The 24,776-nt window shown below is 55.8% G+C and overlaps 3 protein-coding genes and 1 long non-coding RNA gene across 5 annotated transcripts; 2 read left to right on the forward strand and 2 right to left on the reverse strand.

Annotated features, from left to right (window-relative positions):
* Positions 1–2,871: 2,871 nt before the first annotated feature.
* On the forward strand, positions 2,872–4,258 carry CLDN3 (claudin 3). The gene has a single exon (XM_004761671.3). It carries the CDS (start codon positions 3,196–3,198, stop codon positions 3,850–3,852), a length of 657 nt encoding a protein of 218 aa, XP_004761728.1. The 5' UTR covers positions 2,872–3,195; the 3' UTR covers positions 3,853–4,258.
* Positions 4,259–11,434: 7,176 nt separating this feature from the next.
* Positions 11,435–14,349, reverse strand: LOC123390721. The gene is made up of 3 exons (XR_006605299.1): positions 13,917–14,349; positions 12,496–12,554; positions 11,435–11,644 (listed from the first exon to the last, which is right to left on the reverse strand). It is a non-coding gene; the product is annotated as an uncharacterized LOC123390721 (long non-coding RNA).
* Positions 14,350–20,319: 5,970 nt separating this feature from the next.
* ABHD11 (abhydrolase domain containing 11) lies at positions 20,320–22,623 on the forward strand. 2 transcript variants are annotated; one of them, XM_004761666.3, is made up of 6 exons: positions 20,322–20,512; positions 20,679–20,814; positions 21,334–21,507; positions 21,671–21,841; positions 21,936–22,117; positions 22,332–22,623. In XM_004761666.3, exons 1-6 carry the CDS (start codon positions 20,394–20,396, stop codon positions 22,462–22,464), a joined length of 915 nt encoding a protein of 304 aa, XP_004761723.1. In that variant the 5' UTR covers positions 20,322–20,393; the 3' UTR covers positions 22,465–22,623. The 2 variants fall into 2 exon arrangements, with proteins under 2 accessions (XP_004761725.1, XP_004761723.1); XM_004761668.3 differs by lacking the exon at positions 21,334–21,507 and having other exon boundaries at positions 20,320–20,512.
* On the reverse strand, positions 22,579–23,992 carry LOC101684072 (bicaudal D-related protein homolog). The gene is made up of 5 exons (XM_045074865.1): positions 23,988–23,992; positions 23,659–23,869; positions 23,216–23,310; positions 22,877–22,997; positions 22,579–22,787 (listed from the first exon to the last, which is right to left on the reverse strand). Exons 1-5 carry the CDS (start codon positions 23,990–23,992, stop codon positions 22,641–22,643), a joined length of 579 nt encoding a protein of 192 aa, XP_044930800.1. The 3' UTR covers positions 22,579–22,640.
* Positions 23,993–24,776: the final 784 nt, after the last annotated feature.

Raw genomic sequence — 24,776 nt, forward strand, 5'->3', positions numbered from 1 at the left:
TTTTCCAGGATGTCCAGACCAGGCCTGTATGCCTTTTTCTCTTTTCCACGGGATGAAAATACCCTTTCTCTGCATTTCTCCAGCCTTTGCAAAAGACGGGAACCTCTTCTCTTGATTCTGGCCTTTCGGGGACAGCTTTGTCATGATCCCGGAATAAAGTAATTTTTCACTTGCTTTTTGCTGAAGTCTTAGATGGTTCAGAATTCATAAAAATCCTTCTTCCATCTGAACTATTAACTGACCAAAAAAATGTAAGAATCTAAAAGATAAACTATTTAAAATTAAAATAATAATTTTTTTAAAAAATTTAAAATAAAAACCAATTATGAACTGATCATGGATTCTTATCCAAATCCATGGTCTCTGAATTTACAACTTTAGACTGTATTATTCAATAACATTTGTTTTCAACATAGTTCTTTTTGAGATAACGATATTTATTATTTGTTTTTCTAATTTTGATAGTTTTTATTTTTTTTAAAGACTTATTTATTTATTTGGGGGAAGGGGCAGATAGAAAGGGAGAGAGAGAATCTCCAGCAGACTCCCCATCGAGCAGGGAGCCCCACTCAGCGCTCGATCTCATGACCCGGAGAATACCATTTGAGCCAGTCAAGAATTAGAGGCTTAGGGCACCTGGGTGGCTCAGTGGGTTGAGCCGCTGCCTTCGGCTCAGGTCATGATCTCAGGGTCCTGGGATCAAGCCCTGCATTGGGCTCTCTGCTCAGCGGGGAGCCTGCTTCCCCCTCCTCTCTCTGCCTGCCTCTCTGCCTACTTGTGATCTCTCTCTTTGTCAAATAAATAAATAAAATCTTTAAAAAAAAAATTAGAGGTTTAACCAACTGCGCCACCCAAGCGCTCCTCTTTTATTTTTTTTAAGATTTTATTTTTAACCACTGAGCTCTACCTCTGAAACTAATAATACACTGTATGTTAGTTAATGAATTTTAAATAATTTTTTAAAAAAATATTTTAAAGTAATCTCTGCATCCAACATGGGTCTCTAACTCACAGCTCTGAGCTCAAGAGCTGCATGGTCTCTGACTGAGCCTGTGGGGAGCCCGGAGATAAGTCTCTGAAATGTTGCTGCTCTGCAAAGAGTTACACTTTTGCTTCATGTTGATACTTACACTGTTTCTTCCCAGTGCACTGGATTGGTTCTTTCCATGTGCTTGTGCAATATTCACTATTCTGCTCTTGCACCTACTTTAAGCAGGGACTTCCGGGGGCCATCCATGAGCCTGGGCTTGCCTTCATAGGGAGAAACTTCTCTTCCCTAAACTGGAATTAAGAGCCAAGAAACATTTTCAGCTGGCTACCTGCAGACCCAGCGTCCCGGTTTAGAATCAGCATACAGTTCGAAATTGTCATGTTACTTTTGATTCTGTACTTGCCTATCAGTCTTTCATAAAAACAATGTCCCCAATCAGGTGATGCTAGCTTGACGCTTTAAGATGACCTCCAATGCCCATAACCTGGAGAAGACACAGACCTCAGAGGGCAAGCACCCGAGAGTTCTCCCTCCCTACTCTTGTTACTCAAACGTGGTCCGAAGTGGTTTCCAATTGCTATGCACTTTCCTTCCAGCGTGGGTCCTCCCAGGCCCTGAGGGACAAAACCAGTCTATACCAAATACCTAACTCTTGGTCAACGATGCTTTCGAGGAAAGATCTTGATCTCAAAGAAGGAAACGGGAAAATTAATGAAAGGAAACCTCACTGAAATGGACCTGGAATGCTGGAAAAAGAGGCAGGTGGGGCAGTCCGCCACTCCGCGTGGATTACAGGGAAGAATGGTCAGTTGCAGACCCCAGCAGAAGAACCTCGGCAGGACACAATCATCAGTTATAGGCCCCCAAACGGAAAGATCCACACGTGGCATCTTCTAAAAGAAACTGACCACCTCTGCCACTCAGGCAATGAGAAAGGGAAACGTCATTGCCCTGAACTCTGGCTTCGCTTTAAATGGACTTTTGTTCAGAACAAGCCCTCCGCCCAACTTCCTTCTTTTTCCCCGTGAAATAATGTTCTTCTCCTTTGCTTGTTGGACTTGTCTACCGTTCTGCTGCGGCTTGGTCGTGCTGGGTTGTAATCCTCTGCTTTGCCCAAAGAGACCCATTTTTGCTGGTATAAGTAAGATCTCTGACTTCCCACTTTTGCCTAGATCCAACCGTTCACCACCATTTCATTAAAGATGGGTCACAGCTCCCCGGGCGGGAGGACCAGGCGGTGAAGCAGGAGAAGAATGGATGAGGAGGCGGGACTTGCGGGAAAGGAGAGCGGCCCTGCTGAAGGCGTCCGGGACCACCGCAGGACTAAGGGCGAAGGGCGCTGCGGTGGGGCGGGAAGTGAAATTGAGTCCAGCGCTGCTTTGGGGCAACTTTTCGGTACCTTTGGTGCGGAAAGGCGGGTTCCTGGCTTCTGAGCGCAGACCTCCGGGGCCTGGATCAAGCCCGGATTGCGCGCCAGCCAGGGCGGGAGGGACCCAGGAGCAGGTGCGCAGCTCCCGGGGGCAGCCTCCCTCTCGCGAAAGCAGCCCCGGCCACGCCCACACTGGGCGCTCCCAGGCCCCAGGGACCCCGGCCAGCTGGCAGAGACCCCCTTCCCCACGCCGCCTGTGCCAATGGCGACGAAAATGTGGGGAAGTCAGGCAGTGTCGCGCAGATCGTGATCCGTAGCGCAACCCCTGCCGGCCCCAGACAATGAACTCGGGAACGGTTAGGGACGAGAAGCGAGGGGCGGGGTGGCAGGCCCCGCCCTCACTTGGCACCCCCCACCCCGAGCTGGGCGCCACTCCCGGCCAAGTCCTTCCTCCCCGGGCGCTCGGCGAAGGTGGGAAGTGGGGCCACGTCACTGTCCCCAGGCCGGGGGAACGGCGGCTCCGCCCCTCCCACCCCCGCCAGAGCTCTGGGCACGGATCTAAGACTCACCGGCCCCAGCCCAGGGCCAGCCCAGTCGCCGCCGCCCGCCCACAAAGCCACAGGCAGGTGCAGGCGCTGCCGAGGCGCGAGCCGGCAGAGCGGAGCCGTTAGCCCGCGCCGTCCGTGCGTCCGTCCGTGCGCCCGTCCGTGCGTCCGTCCGCTGAGGCCTCCGTCCGTCGGCGCGCGGCAGCTCCCGCCCAGGCGCAGCGGCCACGGCCCCTCGTCGTCCCGCACCCTGAGCCGCCCGGCAGAGCCGGCTTCGGCGCGCGGCAGCCATGTCCATGGGCCTGGAGATCACGGGCACCTCGCTGGCCGTGCTGGGCTGGCTGAGCACCATCGTGTGCTGCGCGCTGCCCATGTGGCGGGTGACGGCCTTCATCGGCAGCAGCATCATCACGGCGCAGATCACCTGGGAGGGCCTGTGGATGAACTGCGTGGTGCAGAGCACCGGCCAGATGCAGTGCAAGGTGTACGACTCGCTGCTGGCGCTGCCCCAGGACCTGCAGGCGGCCCGCGCCCTCATCGTCGTGTCCATCCTGCTGGCCGCCTTCGGGCTGCTCGTGGCGCTGGTGGGCGCCCAGTGCACCAACTGCGTGCAGGACGACACGGCCAAGGCCAAGATCACCATCGTGGCGGGCGTGCTCTTCCTGCTGGCCGCCGTGCTCACGCTGGTGCCGGTGTCCTGGTCGGCGAACACCATCATCCGGGACTTCTACAACCCGCTGGTGCCCGACGCGCAGAAGCGTGAGATGGGCGCGGGGCTGTACGTGGGCTGGGCGGCCGCGGCGCTGCAGCTGCTCGGGGGCGCGCTGCTCTGCTGCTCCTGCCCGCCGCGCGACAAGAAGTACGCGCCCACCAAGATCCTCTACTCCGCGCCGCGCTCCGCCGGCCCCGCCACCAGCACCGCCTACGACCGCAAGGACTACGTCTGAGGCGCGGCCGCGGGGAGACCCCAGCACCCCCACCCCTCGCGCGGGAGCGCCCACCAGCCCGGCGAGCAGCCTCCCGTCGGAGACCAGCCCACCCCACGCGCCGGGAGCTCTCCCACTGGACTGCGAGGGACCCCCGACCCGGCCGCCCCCGCCCCCCGCAACTCGCCTCGCCCCCGATCCTCCCCCCACCCCCGGCCCCAGGGTCGGGGAGCGGGACCACGGCGCGCGCGCGGGGGACCAGCCCGCACGGACAGTGAAACCTTGTTCCTCCGGAGCGCGGGGCTTCGGGGGCCGCCGCGCCTGCCCAGCCCCGTCGGGCCGCAGCCCCGAAGCCCGCGTTGGGTGGGGGCCGGCTGTCGTGAAAAGGGCCAGTGGATATTTTTCAATAAAAGCCTTTTGTTTTGCATCTGCGGGCGCCTCCTTGTCCTGAGAGCCGAATGGCGTCCGCTTCCCTGCGGATCGCCCCCCACCCCCCACCCATTCCCTCCCCGCCAGAGTCGGCCTTGGCTGGATTCTGCTAAGGGGGCACCCAGGAGTGAAGCTCAGAGAGGGCAGACGTTGGGTAACGAACGGAGAAAGCGGGGTTGGAAACTGGGCTGGGCGCGCCCTAGGGGGCCATTTGGCCTCCTCCCTGGGGACCCGGTCCTTGAAGGCCCAATCTCGAGAGGCGAGTATAAGCCGTAACGGCCTGCTCCGTGGACAGAGGCGTGGGGGAGGCTGGAGAAGGGTGTCAGGGGCCTCCCTCCCTAGCCTGTGCTATCTTGGGTCTGTACTCCTCGTCCTCCCCGGCTGGCTGCCCACCGAGTCTTCCCTGTGCGTGTGAGAGAGACGTTCCGTGCGATGATTTCATACTGGGAAGAGAACAAAAAGACCTATTGTTTTTGTAAAACACCGCCTCAAAAGGAAAGCCGGGCAGAATCTTCTCACCGGGAGGAGAGATGAGGGGTCTCATATTCTTCCCAGGACCCTTGACCAAGAGAGAGAGAGGGGGGACTCGGGACCCTCTTAGGGCTTGAGTTTAACCAGGCTTGGAAGCACCTGTGTCTGGGAGAAGGCGCCGGAGTTTCAGGCGGCAGGAAAAGGGGGCCTGTGCCGCAGACCAGGAAAAGGGAGATCCCCGGCAGCTGGACAGATAGCTTGGCGCAAAAGAGAAGGCGATGAGGCCCAGGAGCCCAGAGGAGGCCGAGTCATCCAGACTCATACGTGGAATTACAAACTCTGGACCTTACTCTGGTGTTTCTGGGAGTCAGGGAAAAACACACCTGGTCAGATTTATGCTCTTAAATATTAAATTTAATATTGCTTCCCCACCCCACCCCCCAAAATAGGTGGGGATCCCATCCAAGAGGCTCCGTAGCCAACCCTGTTGAGATGGTGCAGGCCGAAAGAAGTCAGGAGCCCTGGGGCCTGGAGCAAGGCCTGATGGGGGCCGAGAGGAAGCAAGAAGCGTAGGACTTGAGAAGCACTCGGACATGTGGGGTGAGGGAGAGGCGGAAAAATTAGGTTAATCCCAATCTTCTGCCTTAGGCCACTGATTGGATTGGTGGTGCCATTTACCAAAATAGGAGACCAGGTTACTGGGGCAAACCGATGGTTCAGTTTTGGGTGCCCGGAGTTTCGCACCTGGGGGACCTCCGGGCAGAGACGTCCAGGAAGTGGCAGGACATGTATAGAGACCTGGGACTCGGGAGTGGTAAATGTGGCTCTTGTTAGCACACGGGTGGCACCCGAAACCAGGAGAGTAGATGAGGTCAGTCTAGAAACCAAAGAGGAAAAAGGGTCAAGAGACGGGCGTTGGCAAGGGTGTCCGAGGTGGCGGAAGTGGTCAGGCCTGAAACGGCCTAAGGAGAAAGCCCGGGGTTCAAAGCATCAGGGTGGTCCCTGGTGGCCTTGGCAAGAGGTGTCGGGGCAGATGGGGCGGGCAGAAAGGCGAGCGAGAGATGAGAAGTAAACTCAGAGTACGTAGACCATGAGTCCAAGAGCTTTGCTTATAATGCGAGTTTCGGCCAAGTTAGCAAGTTGACAGGGAGCGAGAGTCAAGGGACAGGCATTTGGGCTTGGGGAGACTTGGGATTATTTCCAAATAGATACTGTATCTCAAACTGCTTTGCCTGCAGCAGAGCTAAAGCAGAAGGTCCCAGTGGCCACCAGACTTTTCAGTAGAATGCTCCGCTTGGCTGCCCCCAGATTCTCTAGTTAGAGAAAACCGACACGCTGTCACCCTTTATGACTCAAGGAAGAGGAAGGAGATTATGGCTTTCAGTCCTTCTTTGTAGGATTCCGGGAAAGCATGAGGGGCTGGAGTCGGGGTCCTGATTAGTCTTTGGGAGACCAGTCTTCTAGCCTGGAGTGCGGGGCAGGGGGAGGAAAGGGAGAGAGTGGCAGTGAGTATAAAGGGGGGGTGAGTGATGGAGACCCATCCTAAGAGAGCTGGAGAGGAGGGGTGTGGGTTCAGAAAAGCAGGACTCAGTGGGACCTCCGTGAGGGGAGGACGGGGCTCAGTGATGGGAAGGGGCTCAGTGGGGGAAGGGTCAGAGAGGGAGGAGGTTCAGCAAGAGGAGGGGAGAGGGAGGGAACCGAGAGAAGTTTCTCCGGGCCTGTCTGGGATGGAATTGGGGGTGGGGGGGGTCAGAAGGGCTAAAGGGATTGCATCTGCCTTAAACCTCCACAGTCTCGGGCCTTGGGTGTGCCAGGGAATGACAAGTGGGAACTGAGGGGCATAGAGTGGGTTCTTTGTCCCAGGGAGCCCTGGACATGGAAGCAAAGTTATTCATTTACCAAGAGCTTCCAGAAGGCAGCCTGAGCATAACGCCTCCCGGCCACACTAGGACAGAGCTGCAGCCTGGGGGCTTGCAGCCAGCCTGCCCACCGCAGCCCACCCCCCACGACACACACACACACACACACATCCTGGCCTGGCTTCGGGGTGTCTCCCCACTCAAACTCTTCTTATGGTTTTTGGAGATTAGGGTCTACAGGGGGTGGTGGCGCTTGCGGGGTACAGACCGCAAGCGGAGGGGAGGCTCAGAGGAGGGATCCCGGAAAACCACAGGCTGGAGGACAGACGGGGAGTCAGTGGTTTCTAGATCCCTTCCTTTTCCTGGGTGCCTTTGAGCACACGCCTTCCCTTTCTGGGTCTCCGTTTCTCCATCATTTCAACAGGGGGTTGAACCAGAGGATCCACCACGGCCTCCATGTTTACCCTTGCCACCCCTGCCGCAGAAAATGAGGGAGAGCCAAAGGGGGCTGGCTGAGCAGGGCAGTTCACGCCTCTGGGCCTCGGCTTCCTCATCCACAAAATGGGTATGATATTAGCTTCAGGCCGTGTGGAGGACCAGCGATGCCATCCTCTGGGTTGCCAGGAGGGAACCCCATGATGGCACTGTGTTATGTGGCTTCCTGTCAGACCCCTCCAGCAGGAGGTCACCCCCAAAGTCAGGGAAACTTGTCCTGACCTTCTATCCACCCGTAGCACCCAACGCAGGCCAGCACCCGTGGAAAGAAGACCCGCCTATGTGCTTTTCCACACGACGAGGCACACGACAGGACCTCTATGAGCGTGAGCTGGTACTGTTAATGCTTTGGTCTACAAAGCCAGGCAGGGGTCTGGGAACTTGAGGGCAGTGAGAAAGTTCTGGGTTTCTCCAAAATCCAGAGCCCTGGACACCCCCTGCCAGGCCCTGCGGCTCTGTCCCACTGCACCTCCCACTGTTGTGCCGTGGGGCTGCCCTGCTCTTGCCATACCTGCCCCAGCCCTTCCTCCTGCCGAGACCAAAAGCCAAGTGCTTTATCAAACAAACACAGCATTTATTGTGGTTCCGTCAAGGTCTGCGGCAGGCCTGCAGGAACAGACAGTACCTTCCTTCTCCCTCCCCTAGCAGGGCTCCAATAAAGGTCATCTGTGCCAAGACAAGGAGGCTCCGCAGAGCCGGTGAAGAGAGCAAGTGTCCTGCTGGGGCGCGGGCTGAGCGACCTTGGACAAGTCACCGGCCGCATCTCACTCTCAGCTGCACAGGAAGCCATATTGTCACTGCTCCCCCCCCCCAAAGAACCCTGCAAGGCACGCATTGCACGATGAAGCCATCAAGGCTCATAGGTGATGGGACTAGGCTGCTGGCCCTGCCGCATCCTGCCAAGGACCAGCCTCTCACCTGCCAACCTGGTCATGTTCTAGATGTGTCCACCTGTCTTCTTCCCCACTTACTGCCATGACTCCAACCAGGCCACCACCATCATTCAGGAACAGCCTCAAGGCTCCCTCTCCACACCTCCCCACCCGGCTACGCCCCATTCCAGGCCACTCACCTCGGCATAGCCAAGGGACTCCTCATGCGACGAAGTCCTGAATCTAACCACATTGGAAAATCCTTCCAGTCCCTTACCCCCCCACCCCCAATATGCCTCTTAGAATCCCACTCAGACCCCACGGCATGCGTTGAGAGCCTCTCCAGGGCCAGAGCCACGGTCGCCGCCATATTGTCTCTTGTCTTCCCCACCCCAAGGCCCGACGTGTCCGGACATCCTTCAATTCTGCATGAACCCTGCCCTCTCCGGGCCCTGGGCCTCACCACAAGCTCTTCTCTGTTCTTGGCAATTTCCCCACCCTTGCCTCACCCCTCCTGGCAAACGTAGAGGTCATTTCGTGTCTTGGCTTGAGGGAAGCTTCCCTGACCGCCAGCCGGTCCCTACAGAGTGCCATCCATCCAGGACCCCATCTTGGCCTTTGTCGGTCTCTGCCAGAATCCCTTCTCCCTTTCAAACAATCCCACAGCGTTTCTCATCAGCTGGCCATAACATAAGCATAATCAGGACAAAATGACCAAGGGGGCCTGGGTGGCTCAGTCAATTAAGCATCAGATCCTTGATCTCAGCTCAGGTCTTGATCTCAGGGTCGTTGAGTTCAAGCCCTGGGTTGGGCTCCACACCCAGCGCGAAGCCTACTTAAAACACACACACACATGGGGCGCCTGGGTGGCTCAGTGGGTTAAGCCGCTGCCTTCGGCTCAGGTCATGATCTCAGGGTCCTGGGATCGAGTCCCGCATCGGGCTCTCTGCTCAGCAGAGAGCCTGCTTCCTCCTCTCTCTCTCTGCCCGCCTCTCTGCCTACTTGTGATCTCTGTCTGTCAAATAAATAAATAAAATCTTTAAAAAAAAAAAAACCACACACACACACACACATATACACCGGTGTGAACAAATGTTTCCAAACTACACTCTCAACAAAGGACACCTAAAAAAAAAGAAGGAAATTACATTGTCTTCTCAACAATTTCTCAGTTTATTGACCATTTCTACTTGAAGACACTTTGGAACAGAATAATATGATCTCCCCGAGCCTGATTCAAGCCACGTGTTTCCCTGACTTCGTTTTAGAATGAATCTCTTCTGCATCATCTAGCACGAGGGGCAGAGATTCATAAAAAACCAATGATACAGCACTCCACACTCATGGTCACTTGCTCCTAAAGCCGCCGCTGAATCTGGGATCCATGTGCAGGGATCTGGAGATGAGCCATTCCAGCACCTTCCGTACTCTGAGTGCTAGCCACAACACGCCATAGTGGAAACTCACAAAGACCATGCTAACTCACATGCTACCTCCCGGAATGACCTCTGAACTTGTCTTTCTCCTGCCCCTAAACCATCGGCTCTGCTGGGGCGGGGCTCTACGCACCTTGTTCACCTTTGTATGTCCCAGGCTTAGCCTAATGCCAGCACGAGCACGGAGCTGATGTTCAGTGAGTGAGAGACAAGATTCACATCCAGGGTGCCAAAAGAACGAAGCTGAAGGACCCACACTGGTAGACTTCAAACCTTATCCCAAGGCTAGAATCATCAAAGCAGTACAGTACTGAGAAAGAGACCAATGAAACAGAATGAGAGAACCCCAAAATGAACAGCCACGTATGTGCTCAAATGATTTCCACAAGGGTGCCAAGAACACTTGATGGAGAAAGAATCATCTATCTAGTCTCTTCCCCAAATGGTGCTAGGACAAGTGGATATCCACCTCCAGAAGATGAAGCTAAACCTTTATATAATGCCATATACAAAAATTAACACAAAATAGATCAAAGACCTAAGAGCTCAGCTTTTCTGAGGCACCTGAGTGGTGCAGTCGGTTGGGCATCTAACTCTTGGTTTTGGCTCAGGTCGGGATCTCAGGGTCATGAGGTCCAGCTCCGAACTGGGCTCTGTACTCAACTCCAAGCCTGCTTAGGATTCTCTCTCCCTCTGCCTCTCCCCCTGCTTTCTCTCTCTCTCTAAAATAAATAAATAAAATCTTAAACAGCAACAAAAAAAGAGGGGTGCCTGTGTAATTCAGTCAGTTAAGCATCTGCCTTTGGCTCAGATCATGATCTAAGGTCCTGGGATTGAGTCCCACATCGGGTTCCCTGCTCAGCGGGGAGTCTGCTTCTCCCTCTCCCTCTGCTACTCCCCTTGTTATTTTTTTTTAAGAGAGATTTTTTTTAAGAATTTATTTATTTATTTGACAGAGAGAGATCACAAGTAGGCAGAGAGGCAGGCAGAGGGAGAGGGAGAAGCAGGCTCCCTGCTGGGCAGAGAGCCCGATGCGGGGCTCCATCCCAGGACCCTGGGATCATGACCTGAGCCAAAGGCAGAGGCTTTGACGCACTGAGCCACCCAGGCACCCCCCCCCCCTTGTTCTTGGTCATTCTCTCGCTGTCTCTCTCTCTCTCTCGCAAACAAATAAAATCTTTTTTTTAAGCGCTCAGCCTATAAAACTCTTAGAATAAAACATACAATAAAAGTTTCACAATATTGGACTTGGCACCAATATCTTGGCTATAACACCAAAGGCACAGGTAACAAAACAAAACAAAAAAATAGATGAACTGTACCCGATGGAAAATTGAAAAATTTGTGCATCAAAGGATACTATGGACAGAGTGAGAAGACAACCCACAGAATGGGAGCAGCGAATCATACAGCAGCTAAGGGATTCATATCCAACATATATAGAGAACTCCTAAAACTCAACACCTACAAAAAGAGCCAATGCAAAAACAGGCAAAAGATTTGGATAGATGTTGCTCCAAAGACGATATATGAATGGCCAGTAAGCACATATGAAAAGATGCTCAACATCACTAATCACTGGAGAAAGCAAATCAAGACCACAATGAGATAATACTTCACCCTCATTAAGATGGCCACTGTAGGGTTGCCTGAGGGGCTCAGGTCTGACTCTAGATCTCAGCTCAGGTCTTGATCTCAGAGTCATGAGATCAAGTCCTGTTGGGCTCCTCTCAAAAAAAAAAAAAAAAGAAAGAAAGAGGGGTGCCTGGGTGGCTCGGTCAGTTAAAGCGTCTGCCTTCAGCTTGGATCATGATCTCAGGGTCCTGGGATCGAGTCCCACATCCAGCTCTCTGCTCAGCAGGGAGCCTGCTTCTCTCTCTACTTCTGCCTGCCTCTCTGCCTACTTGTGATCTTTCTCTCTCTGTCAAATAAATAAATAATCTTTAAAAAAAAAAAACTGATGTTGAAGATATGGAGAAATTGGAACTCTCAGGCACTGTTCGTGGGAATGAAAAATGAAAAAAAAAAAACGGTGTCCCTTCCAAAAACGAAAAATTAAATAAATAAGAAGATAAATTTAAAATTTTTAATTAAAAAATTAAAAATAAAACTGCCTTGTGATCAAACCATTCCACTTCTGGGTCTGTCCCTACAAGAATGGGAAGCGGGATCTCAAAGACATATTTGCACGCCCGTGTTCACAGCCTGTTGTTCACAATGGCCCAGGAGTAGAGACAACGCAGATGTCCATCTGTGGGTAAATGGAGAGCAAAATGAGGTCCACCCGTGCAATGGAATGTGATTGAGCCTTAAAAAGGAAAGAAAATCTGACACCTGTTGCAACAGGGCAGAGGTTTTACTGGGGGGACTCTGTGCAGAGAGGCACGTACGGAGTTAAGGGATTCCATAAAGGACATGGAGGTGTCAGGAAACTAACAAACCGGGAGCTGGGAGAAACAAAACAGCTCAGCATCTCCCTCTTCATAATTTTTTTAAATATTTTATTCATTTATTTGACACAGAGATCACAAGGAGGCAGAGAGTGAGGGGGAAGCAGGCTCCCCGCTGTGCAGAGACCCCCCCCCATGCAATGTGGGTCTCCAACCGAGGACCCTGAGATCATGACCTGAGCCAAAAGCAGAGGCTTAAGCCACTGAGCCACCCAGGCGCCCCTCCCTCTTCATAACTTTTAAGCGCAAGTGCTGACGAAATAGTGGTGCTTTCATCATCATCCCCATTTTATAGATAGGAAAACCAAGGCATAGAAGTGTGCTATGTTTGCCCAAAGTTCGCATAGGGGATCTGGGGTTTGAACCCAGGCAGTCTGGCCTGCTAGAGCCCAGGCTGCACGCCCTGCTTCTTGCTTTCCCTCCCCACCCCCCACTCCCCCACCCCCCCCACCCCACCCCCGGGCTGGGGAAGCTTATATTGATACAACAGCGTTAAAGGGCAATCTGGCCATTTCTATCAAATCAACCAAATCGAAGTCCCTTATAAAGATCCTCTGACACCCAGCAATTCCACTTGCAGATAACTTTGTCCTGAAGTACAGAGCGTGCAAGGGTATGCGATGCTCGTTTTACTCAATCCTCAGGTACCTACCGTTCTGGGGATTAGACGAAGCCAGTCATGGTGGCTGATCTCTTTTCCCTCCACGGTGACTGGTTTACGAGGCGCATGTGACAGTTGAGGCCAATGAGACAGGAGGAAAGATAGGGGTGGGCAGCAGGAAAAGGCTTCCACATTTTCTAAGACAGCACTCTGACTCTCCTTGGATGGGTGGTAGTGGCGATAGGATTCTATCGCCAACTTGAACCCCCAAAAGAATGAGCCCAAGAAGCCATGAGGTCCACGATGAGGACATCAGTCTGGAGAGGTGGAATGTGGAGCCCTGGAAACATTTTCTGCCCGGTAGTCACTGTCAGCTCCCTGGGTCCTCACCCTCCTTAGATCTCACTGCTTAAGCCCCTGTGACTTGGGGTTCCAGCCTGAGATATCCTAACCAGTACAAAGGGGCCGCCGTTTAAAAAAAAAAAAAAAAATCAAGTACAACGTCTCTTGTGTAGGAGTCTTGCAGAAAAATAAATGAACCAATAAAATCCGAATCTGATCAATTTTCTAGATCTACTACCAGTTTACAGGACATGCAAAGGAAGGAGGAGCACAGCAACAGTATGGTCAGCAAAACGGCACCTGGATTCTTCAGTGACCCAAAAAAAAAAAAAAATGCATTTCGTTTTCAAGGAAAGAAATTGAGATGTAGGGGAATCTATAGATCAAAAGAGACTTAAAAGAGGTATCAACCAATCACGGTTGTGGCCATTCATAGATTCCTGATCGAGACTCTTAGAGCTAATAGCATATATGAGGCAGTTTGAGGGGCACATAGGTGGCTCAGTGGGTTAAGCCTCTGCCTTCAGCTCAGGTCATGATCTCAGGGTCCTGGGATCGAGCCCCGCATCGGGCTCTCTGCTCAATGGGAAGCCGGCTTCCCCCTCTCTCTGCCTTCTGCTCTGCCTACTTGTGATCTCTCTCCGCCAAATGAATAAATAAATAAATCTTAAAAAAAAAAAAAAGAATTATGAAAGAAAGAAAAGAAATACCTTCTTTCTCTTGCCCAAAAAAAAAAAAAAAAAAAAAAAAAAGTTTTCTTGACTTCGCATTTCCAAACAAAGACCAGCCCAGAGGATTTTGCCTCCTCTGCTCCCACGGGCCAATCAGCCTCTCCCGCCTGCTCCTGCCCCCACTCCTTCAGCACTCCAAGCCGCTCTTGGCAAGGTCCCCAGTGGCCTGCAGGTTGCCATGGCCTATGGTCACTTTTCTATGCAGAGCTTACTCACTCTTGGCAACTTTTGACACAGGTGATTGCTTCCTCCTCCTCAGAACCTCAGTTCCCCTGCCATCTGGGACCAGTCCCTCCCCCCCGCCCCCCTCCCCCAGCTCTCCTCCTGCCACTGCTCAGTCTGTCCTCCTGGGCATTCTTCTCTTCCTCTGATGCTCTGTGAACGCTTTGATTGTCTCACCCATTCCCAGGGCTTTAACACCCTCCGGCTCGCAGACCTCTCCTTCCAGCTCCCCAAGCAGGCGTCCAGCTGCCTCCTCGGGTGCGTGCGGGTGGTGGGGCACAGTGGTTAGCAATGGCGTGGCCCCTGGAACCCAGCCACTTGGAACCAGATCCCAGCCCTGCAGCGTCCAAGCTTTGGGATGGTGGGCAGTTAATTAACCTGACTGTGGCTCAACGCATTTGGCTCTAAAGAGGGACCGACAAATAAAGTAATACAGCTCTTATGAGGACGAAATCAGTAAACAGATAAAGCACTTAGAATGGTGTTTAGCACATGGTAAGCACTCAACAAATGTTGACTATTACCAGTATCTTACGGGCAACTCGACCTTAACATGCGTCAAGTAGGACTCTAGATTGTGGGACGTCTGGGTGGTTCGGTCGGTTCAGCATCTGCCTTCTGCCTGGATCGTGATCCCAGGGTCCTGGAATCGAGTCCCGCATCAGGAAATCCTTCCTCAGTGGGGAACCTGCTTCTCCCTCTGCCTGCCACACCCCCTGCTTCTGCTCTGTCTCTCTGACAAATATATAAATAAAATCTTAATAATAACAACAAAACTCTAGATTGTCCCTCCCTAGTGGAAAGTTCCTCGCCAGCCTTCCCCAGCTCTGCAAACAGCACAGCTACCTGCCCAGGTGGTCCGTCCAGAAACCTGGTGTCGTCCTAGACCCCTCCCGCTCCCTCCCCATTGTCCTCTCTACCTATCCAATTCTTCATCCAATCTTGCTGATTCTAACTCCAAAACATATCTGATTTCTACCTTTCTCTACCTCAATGGCCACTTCCTAGCCAGAAGTGGACATCGTGTCCTAACTGGACAACCACAGTGGTGTTCAAGCTGATTTTCCTTCCCCTCCTCCATGTGCCCTTCAGTCTGTCCATCTTCCACTATGCACCCAGAGAGTCCTATAAAAACGCATGCCTGTCCCTCCTTAAACCCTTTCCCAGTTCTCCTTTTTCTTAGAATAAAAATCAAATTCCCTACCAGGCTCCCCCCACTCGGACCAACTCCAACCTACCTACCGCATGCCTTGCTCCCTTTGTTTCCTCTGTGTACCGCAGGGCCTTTGCATACACTGTTATCTCTGTGTAGGACACTTCTCCCCTAGCATTCCTATGACTGCTTCCTTCTTATCCTTCAGATGTCACCTACCTGAGGCCTTTCCCTACCGTCCTACTTAATATTGCCAGTTCCAATTACTAGCTAACACAGCATCCTGCTCACTGAACTTACACAATTTATACTTACACACTTATTTCTTTGTTTATTTCTTTGTAGCCTGTCCCCCCCTAATGGAGACTAGAAAAGTAGGGGATTTAGGGTTTGGGTTTTTTGTGTTGCTTAAGGAACAGAGCCATGTAACTGCCATATCTTGTTTTAAAATTCATATTTGGCATTAAAAAAAGAAAAATCAGGCCACCTGGGTGACTCAGTCAGTTAAGCGTCTGACTCTTGATTTCGGCTCTGGTCGTGATTTGGGGGCCATGGGATCGAGTCCCAACTTGGGCTCTGCCCTTACCCCACTGCTTGAATTGTCTCTAAATAAATATATAAATAAATAAAAAATTTAAAAAAATTCATACTTGGCCTTAGCATGTGTTCAGTAAATATTTGTTGAATGGATTATTGGATTATTGATTTAAAAAGAAAAGTTAGTTGCAGACGGATGTGCATGGTATTATCACAATTATGAAAGTCAGTCTCTAGACTTAGACATACAATGCCATGATTTTTGTGATGCCCGGTTCTGACCCGGCAGTGGGAGTCACGTTAAACTTCAGTCCCTCTGGGTTGGGGCCACAATTCCAGGATATTCAGCAGGCCCAAGTTTGTTTGAGATGGGGGGAGGGGAGGTTGATGGCTGGAAGGACAGGTTGGACAGTATCCAGCCCTCAGGAAACAGTGGTCACTGCTGAGGCATTGTCATTTTGATTCAGTGGCCAGTTCAGTCCTGGTACTGTGTCTGCTTTGGGCTTGGGACCGGGGAGAACGTTGCAAGCTGCCTATGGTTCTGCCAGCCCAGTAGACCCCTGAGCTGTTTCCTCTCTGGGGAGCCTGCCAAGAAGCCAAGAAGTGGGCGACAGACGCCTCTCCCATTCTGGGCCAAGCTCCGGTCTCTGCAGAAGCATTCCCTTCCCCTAAGGGCTTTAGCTCCTGAAACACACAAACCAGCTTTTCTACTCTTGGGTCAGCCCCTTGCATCCCCAGTAGCAATGAGTATGGAAAAGTAGGAAGGAACCAACTAGATGAACCCAGAAAGACATTATATATTTGGAAAAGATCACGCTGACTACTGTGTAGGGAAATGGACAGGGAGCTGGCCATCCCCGGGGAAGGGACGGGGTCGTGGATGTGGACAGCAGAGAATGGATATCAGAGTTATTTGGAAGATAAAAATCCGTAGCAACTGGGGGAGAGATTGAGTGGTGGCAGGGGAGGTAAAGAAGATGCCCCTAGAATGATTCCCAAATTCTGCCTTGGGAGAGGGGAGGGCTCGGCCATTGCAGTGATGGTCCCAACTTCCAGAACAACCTCCTCCACTGTAAGCCCTTCACCTGCCCCGACTCCTACTCATCTTTCCGACCTCCATTCAAGCAACCCTTCTGCACATTGGCACTACCCGGCCCCAGGGCCAGAGGCACCCCTTCTTTCTCTCTCCGCCTTTCTTTGCCTATTTACTGCGTGTGCGATTACACATCTGATCCTCCCCACCAGACTGTCAGGTCTGTGAGTGGATCTGGGGTCATCCTTGGAACCCCAGTGCCTAGCACATAGTAGGTGCTCAATAAGTAAAGGGTCCCAAATGCAGATTGGGGGGGGGGCTGCAGTGTCCCCTGCGGGTTGGTGTTTTTCCCAGGGGAATGGAGTGGGCTGGGTCCACCCACTCCGCCCGGCTCGCCACCCAGACTCCTCACCCCCCTTCTTTAAGATCTATGCTTTCCAGGAGGCTGTGACTGGGGGTACAGCGTGCACATGGGGCTGGAGATGGGAAAAGCGTTGGCAAGGTTGCAGCCAGCAGGGCCTGCGGGCCTTTCTGGAGCAGAGGAGTGAGGGGAGCAAAGCAGGACATGAAGGTGTGTGGCCTGGTGGGAAGCTCAGAGGGGAGGGGGCCTGCAGGTGGCTGCGAGGGGGCCCAGAGATGTTCTGGGCCCTGTGCACTCCCTGCCTTTTATCAGTATCAGTGGGTCTCCCGCACCTGCCAGGAAGAAAAGAAGTACTCCCCACCATCCACTGCCCTGCGGTTCCTGAGTTTCTCGCTTTCTTCAGGGCTGTCTAGAAAGGTGCATACATTCTCCAAAGCAGCTGTTATTTTTGAAGCGATGAAGGAAAAAGGGAACGTTCCGGAAGTGCTCGGTGAGTCTGGGGGAGGCACCGCGACCACCGTGCCCCTGTGGGAAAGGCTGCGATGGGGACTGAACAAGGTACTGCACAGAAAAGTCCCCGCAGCTTAAAAAACTCCGGATCCAAATCGGAGAAGGCTGAGTGGCCCCGACAGGAGGAGGCTGGGCGCGGAATCACCTAGTGCCCCCCCCCCGTGGGGAAGCCCCGAGGGGTCTCCTGGGAGCCCCGCCACGGCACGACGGACACTCTGGCCCCACCCGGCCGGCAGGCAGGAATTTGCCCGGCTGACCTCCCCTGGCACACTCTTGTCACCATGGCGACCAACCTGGAAACAAGCGGCCCGATTGTCCCTGCTCAGCGGGGCAGGTGAAACCCCGGCCACGTGACCGATACTGAGCCAGGTGCGGCGACGGGAGACCCGCCTGCCTCCCGGTCTTAACCCCTTCCGCCCTGCCGCCGCTGGCCGCACCCCTTCGGAGGCCTCGGATTCCCAGCCAGAAGGGCGGGGACTACCGGGAGCACTGCACGAGGAGTCAAATTCCTGGGAAGGAATTCGGGTTGGGCCACGCACGTGCTCAGCGGCTGGAGCTGGGTTACTCCCCTCCCGCGGCTCCATTTTCTCAGCAGTCAAATGAGGATGACAACACCCTCCCAGTTCACAGGGACCTGGGGACGGCTGGGAGCGGGGATGCTGGGAACAAAGACTGCCCCCCCGGGGCTCCATCCCAGGACCCTGAGATCATGACCTGATCTTTGCCCCCTCCCCCACATGACCTCAGCATATCAGGGGGCTCCAGAAGGCCTCCCCCCACCTCCAAGGGCTGGACACCCCCCTCCACTCCAAGAGAGACCCTCACAGACCAGTTAGGAGTTAGCCGGTTCCTAAACAAGCTGGGGAAGGGTGGGCAGCCCCCATTTTGACCCCTCCCCAACACACCCACACCAGAGTTCTTCCCAGGTGGCAACCTCCCCTACCCAGGCCCCACCGCTTGCTCCAAAGTGGAAACCTCAAGCCAACTGGTTTTTCCCGCTTGCTCCCAGGCCCCAACCAGCCACGTGATGGGGCTTTGGCCAGGTCTCAGGAATGTCTCCAGACTGCTTCTGCCACAGACCCAGGGCTCTGAGCAGATGGTCCAGGGTCACGGGCCAGGCTCAGGTTGCCTGGCTAGACAGCAGGCTGGGGAGGAGGTGGAGGGTGGTTTAAAACCACGTTTGGGGGGAACCTGGGTGGCTCAGTGGGTAAAGCCGCTGCCTTCGGCTCAGATCATGATCTCAGGGTCCTGGGATCGAGCCCCGCATCGGGCTCTCTGCTCAGCAGGGAGCCTACTTCCCTCTCTCTCTCTGCCTGCCTCTCCATCTACTTGTGATCTCTGTCTGTCAAATAAACAAATTTTTTAAAAAATCTTAAAATAAAATAAAATAAAACCACGTTTGGAATATTAACCTTCTGAATCACCAACGTTATGTCCACCCCCTGCCCCTTCATCCACCAATTCTAGAAAAACACTTGCTTTATGTCTCCTCCAAGGACCACTCCCATGCCTTGGTCCAGCCCCCATCCAGGGCTCAGATGTGCTCATCAGTCCCCTAACAACTATTCTGGCAACAAACCATCACACCACCTGGTGTGCTTAGCATCCCCCCCCCCCCCGCCCTGACCTCAAAGCCCTTCTCTCATTAGAACAAAACAACTGCCAGTCCCCGGGCTGATTCAAGGTGGGAGCCATCGTATTGGGCAAGGTATTTATAACACCTTGGAGTTCAGATGCATCCTACAGGTCTTGACTCCATCAGGCCTGCCCTGAAGAGGGAGAGGCCTGGCTGGTCCAGATGTCATCTCCTGCAAGGGGCACTGACCCAGGCCCTTAGGTGGACCTTCACCTAAGCCTTCACCTAAGCCTCAGCTAGTGCCTGGAATCTCTTCACAATCATTCAGTAAAATGATTACCATTGCACTTTGCCCCAGATAAACAAAAACGTGTCTCCAGTCCGCCAGGAGCTCCCAGACTGCGGTGGACACAGAGAAAGCCAGCTTTGAGAACATGGGCTGGAAGAGATGAGGTTCAACTGGGAAATTCCGGGAAGGCTTTTGAGGAGGTGGCCGTTATCCTGGACCTCTATAAAGCCGTGCAGGAGTTGGGCCATTGGCTCTCCGGAAGGCCCCCGCAGCAGCCGGCAGAGGGAGTCCTGGGGCCGGAGAGTAAAAGGCAGGTGTGCAGATGCAGTTTTCGGGTTGGGGAGTTCATAGGATGCATGGGTGCAAGAGCCGGTAGGATGGTCAGGGTGGGTGGTGGGAGACACGGACCAAGGGGGGGGGGGAAGAACGTCACATCAGCGATTCTGGTTCTGCCGCTTGTGCAGCCATTTGCCTCAGTTTCCCCATCTGCAAAGGGCGGGCGTGGAGAGTGGCTGATGACCTCTCCAGTCGAGGACTTCAGGATGGGGAAGAGGGGCACCACCCGGCCTGCCGGGGCCCCCGGCTGGGCAGCACGGCGCCCCCAAGCCGGCGCCCCGACGACGAGGGCCCCTCCCGGCGCCCCTCCGCGCCAGCCCGCGGCACTGAAGGTATGACGCCCACCCAAGGCGGTGCGTGAAGGCAGAGGAGCAGGCCAGCTGCGGGGCGGGCGCGGGCCAAGGCCGGACCTCCTCGGCTCGCCAAGGGACCTGCCCCACCCGCGCCCAAAGCGCGCGCGCCCCAAATCCCCGACGGTGCGAGCCGCGGGGATGGGACTCCCACGCCCCAGGACCCTGATTCGCCACGAGGCTACGACGCCGGAAGAGGCTGGGCGGAGCTTCGCGGGGGCGTAACCGGGGAACAAGGCGGCTCCGCCCGGGGCGTGGTCAGGGGCGGTTCTCCCGCCTGCCGGCGCGGAGGCTGCGGGGATAGCGTAATGACGTAGGGGGCGGAGCTGGGGGACCAGACTGTACCCTGGGATTACGTAAGGAAACGAGGGCGAGGGCGGGGTAGTCCGTGCTAGTGGGAGGGGAAGAGGGCGGGGCTACAGTCGGAACTGGGCGGGGTCCTGAGCGAAGGCAGGAGGCGGAGCGAGGGGGGACCCGCGGCGGTGAGCGCCGGTAGCCTTTCCCCGGGCATGCTCCGCTGGACCCGCTCCTGGAGGCTCCCCCTTAGGGGGCTCGGCCCCTGCAGCCTCAGCTTCTGCAGGGTGCCCGTCGCACCCAGCAGCAGTGGCCGAAGCGGCGCCGAGCCGAGGTCAGTCAAGGGCGCCACGTGGGAGGCCGTCCGTCGTTCCTCCCCGGTCAGTCCGGCCGCGGCGGCCCCGCCTCCTCCGTCTGCGCCCGCCCCCGCCCCGGCCGCTCCCCGGAACCCCTTCCCCAGCCGGCTTAGACCCCTCCACCGCCCTCGCGCCTCCCTGCAGGTCGGTGCGGCTTTCCTACAAGCTTCTGGACGGAGAGGCGGCGCGCCCGGCCCTGGTGTTCCTGCACGGGCTCTTCGGCTCCAAGACCAACTTCAGCTCCATCGCCAAGGCCCTCGCCCAGCAGACCGGCCGAAGGGTGAGCTTCCGGGAGAGGCGGGGCCCCGCGGAGGCGTGGTCCGTCCCCAGGCCGGCGTGGGGAAGGGGACGGAGGCCGCAGGGCACACCGGGGCCCTAGGTGTGGACCCCGGTCCTTCCCGTGCTTGCCCCCACCCAGTCCTTCATGTGTGAGAGCTGCCGTGCGTGCTCCACGCTGAGCTCAGCCGTCCAGGGGTGCGGTGGTCAAGGGGGCCAGGGTTCCTTATGCAGGAAATTCTTGGCACCTGCTTTCTCTGGGTGGTCACCCTGCCAGGCCAAACCTTCAGAGACACAGTCATGCTCCTTGGGCCTTCTCTTCTCTGGCGGAGCAGCCCCAGGTCCTCCATCGGGCCTCCTAGGTCTGAGAACTGGGCCCTCTCACCATCGGGGCCGCTTTTCCATTTCACGACTTTTCCCCCGGGCCTCTCTAGGCCCGTCAGCCCGCAGGAATGCCGCGCCTTGGGCTATCTGTGCCCAGAACATGGATGCCGGCTCTGCCCGCCCTCTCTCCACTCCGTAGGTGCTCACGGTGGATGCACGGAACCATGGGGACAGCCCCCACAGCCCAGACGTGAGCTACGAGGCCATGAGCCAGGACCTGCAGGACCTCCTGCCCCAGCTGGGCCTCGTGCCCTGCGTCCTCATTGGCCACAGCATGGGAGGCAAGACAGCCATGTTGCTGGCACTCCAGAGGGTGGGTGAGGCTTCCCCTGCATCCAGTGTGGACCCTGAGTACCCAGCGGTCGACCTGGGACTCAGCCAAGCCTTGGATGGCCAGATTCAGGATCTGGGAACCCTGCCTGAGACTCAACTGTGCCTGCCGTAAGGCCGGTCCCAAGTGTGGTTCTCTTAAACAGCCGGAGCTGGTAGAACGCCTGATTGCTGTGGACATCAGCCCAGTGCAGACCACACCGAGCTCCAACTTCCCGTCCTACATGGCCGCCATGAGGGCTGTAGACATCCCGGATGGGGTGCCCCGCTCCTCTGCCCGAAAGCTGGCCGACGAGCAGCTCAGCACTGTTATCCAAGTAACACACCCATTCCCTGGTGGTGTTGTGGGCTGGGACCTGTCAAGGTCCCTGGAGACTCCCCTCCCCCAACTACCGGACCCACCCCCTCCAGGACTTGGCTGAGCGTCAGTTCCTGCTCACCAACCTAGTGGAGGCGGGTGGACGTTTCGTGTGGAGGGTGAACTTGGAAGCACTGGCCCAGCATTTGGACAAGATCATGGCTTTCCCACCACGACAAGAATCTTACCCTGGGCCAACCCTCTTCCTCCTGGGTGGAAACTCAAAATATGTGCTGTAAGTTAGTTTCAGCGGCGGTGGTGGGAGGGGTCCCAGCCTAGGGATCCTGCCTTGGGGAGGGCTTCGGTGTGGGCAGGGGGTGCCTGAGAATCCAGAAACACCCCTGGGCGTGTGGGCTCATGTGCTCTTGTCTCCCTGCTCTCTTCCGCTTCTCTGTGTCTCTCCTACCTCCCACTTTGACCCCTTCGGCGCGGCCTTCTCCGACGGACAGCCCCAGCCACCACACTGAGATCAGGCGGCTCTTCCCACGAGCCCAGATGCAGACGGTGCCCCATGCCGGCCACTGGGTCCATGCCGACTGCCCCCAGGACTTTGTGGCTGCCATCCGAGGCTTCCTGGCCTAAGAGTGGCTGACGAGAGGAAGCAGGAAACCCCCGGCTTCCAGGCACTGTGGCCCCCTCCATGTTTCTGCGCAAAAGGACTCGGGCGGGCACCGAGAGAGCGCGAGGGGACGGAGGTGGTCAGACCTCAAGCTTTAATGAATAAAGACTCTGCTGCCAAGGTCCCGGGCTGAGCTCTGTCATCGCCAGCGTCCCCACCGACCCAGGGGGAACCGGACCCAGGGGACCCTCGCAGTTCGGGGGCCCAGGGGGGTGCCCAGAGTGCCCCTGGACTCTCTCCGCAGCTGACTCTCGACCCGCTGCCTCACCAGCTGCTGCATGTCCTCCTGGGGGCGGGAGAGCAGGTTCAGGGCCGACCCTGTGCCCTCTGCCTTCTCCCCATGGCTCCCTGGCCCGGCTGGCGTTCCCACACTACCTCCCAGGCCTCCACCTCCTGCCTCAGCCTCAGTTTCTCCTCCAGGACCTCCAGCAGCTGGGCCTCCACGGCGCGCAACTTGGCTTTGCATGTGTCCAGCTCGGCCTCCAGTGCCTGCTTCCTGCAGGCGGCGGGAACAGTGGCACGAGGCTTGAACCCCGCGCATCTGCTGCATGGACACAGACCCCTGCCTTGTGACAGGGTGAGCGTTTCCGTGGCTTTCCTTGCGGGAACACCTGACTTCTCACCTCCTCTCCTCTAGCAGGACGGAGCCCTGAGGGTGAACCATCCACTGCCCTCCCAACACCCCCCCACCCCCCACAAGCAACTGCCTCTCACTTGGCAATGGCTTCATCCCGCTCCTGGAGGACTTGGTCCAGCGAGGGCTCTGTCTGGGCGTCCCCCAGTGCTCCAGCCACTTGGGATTCTGGGCTCTGTTGTAGGGTGACAGAGGAGGGAGTGGGGACCTAGAGCTTGTCTAGATGAGGTGTCCCGCTTCTGGGCCCGGCTGCCCTTCCCTTGGCTCTGATGCTAATGTCAGCGGAGGAGGGGTCTGGAACTTTCTCTTCCTGCCTCCTTCCTCCTTCCCATCCCCCACCGCCTCTCCTGGGCCTCTGAAAGTAATGCAGGGGGACTGGGCCACGCTGAGGGGTGGCAGCTGTGGCCCCCTGCCTGGCACAAGGCTAAGCAGAGGGGATGGGGCGTTTGGCCCCTCAAGGAGGAAAGAAGTTCCCACCCAAACCGCAGGAAAGAGACAGGCAGGGTTTCAGAAGGACACTTACCCCTCTAGGGCCCCAGGACAGAGAGCGTGGCCGGTGACTGGGACTCTTGTCAGTGGGGTGGGGCAGGCGGCGACGTAGCCCTTTGCCCTCCCTTCCGGGCGAGGCACTCCCTGTCAGGCTCCGCCCCGGCCTGGCCGGCCAGCGGGGCCCCTCTCTCCCCTCCTGGATCCTGGAACCTTCCTGCGGGGCCCAGAGCTTCCTCAGGCCCTTCCTGTACCGTCACACTCGTCCGCCCCCACAAGGGGGCGCTCCACCCACGCTGGGAGATGAGAACCGAGGGCCAGAGCCAGGACCATCGTGCACAACGACAGGTGGGGGTGCTCCAGCACCCCATCTCGAAAGCCTGGCACCTTGGCATCAACCACGCATATGGCCGAGCTTAGCTCAGCAGGAAACAGAAGGGGAAAGGCCTAACCGTGCCTGTAGACTCTTAACATCGGGGATGTCCATTCTTCCTAGTAACATGGCTGGTCACTCCTCCAGGATCCCCAGCGTTCTGATCCTGGAGCCGGGCAGGGTCTGCAGGTCCCCCCCCATTCTCCCCCCATTTCTCCTCACCCCACGTGCTCACTGAGCACGCCAGTGACGTCAAAGGTGTAAGAGAATTTGCCCCATTGAGAAGCGTCTTCAGCAAGGTATGTCCAGGGGAGTAGATCCTCAAGTCTGCCTTAAACATAAATATTTCTCCCAGGCCACCCCACCAGACATGACTCGTGGCACTGAGACACGGGTTCCTCCAACAGCCAGACCAACAGCTTCCTTGGTTGAGCCCTAGGCAAAGAGGTGAACTGTACCCCCCAGACACACCCTTCTGTTGAGACGGAGTCACTGTGTTTTGAGAGTCTCATCTGTGCCATGATCCAGAAAGGGCCCAGGGACCTGGTCTCAGGGACCTCCGAGGCCAGCAGGGACGAAGCACAGATAAAATCAGAAAAGAGCATCAGGGGCTCCCGGCACAGTAGGAGGAGCACGAAGGAGGTCACAGGAGGTCACACACACCCAGCCCATCCCAGGAAGTTCCCCTAGGAGCTCATCCACAATGAACCCTGCAAGCCAGCAGGAGTCATTCCAGAGAAAGGCATTTCTTTTAACTTTTTATCTCGAAACAGTTTCAAAAC

This window comes from Mustela putorius, unplaced genomic scaffold, assembly GCF_011764305.1.
Source record: "Mustela putorius furo isolate JIRA1106 unplaced genomic scaffold, ASM1176430v1.1 tig00000139_pilon_pilon_pilon, whole genome shotgun sequence".
Classification (NCBI taxonomy): domain Eukaryota; kingdom Metazoa; phylum Chordata; class Mammalia; order Carnivora; family Mustelidae; genus Mustela; species Mustela putorius.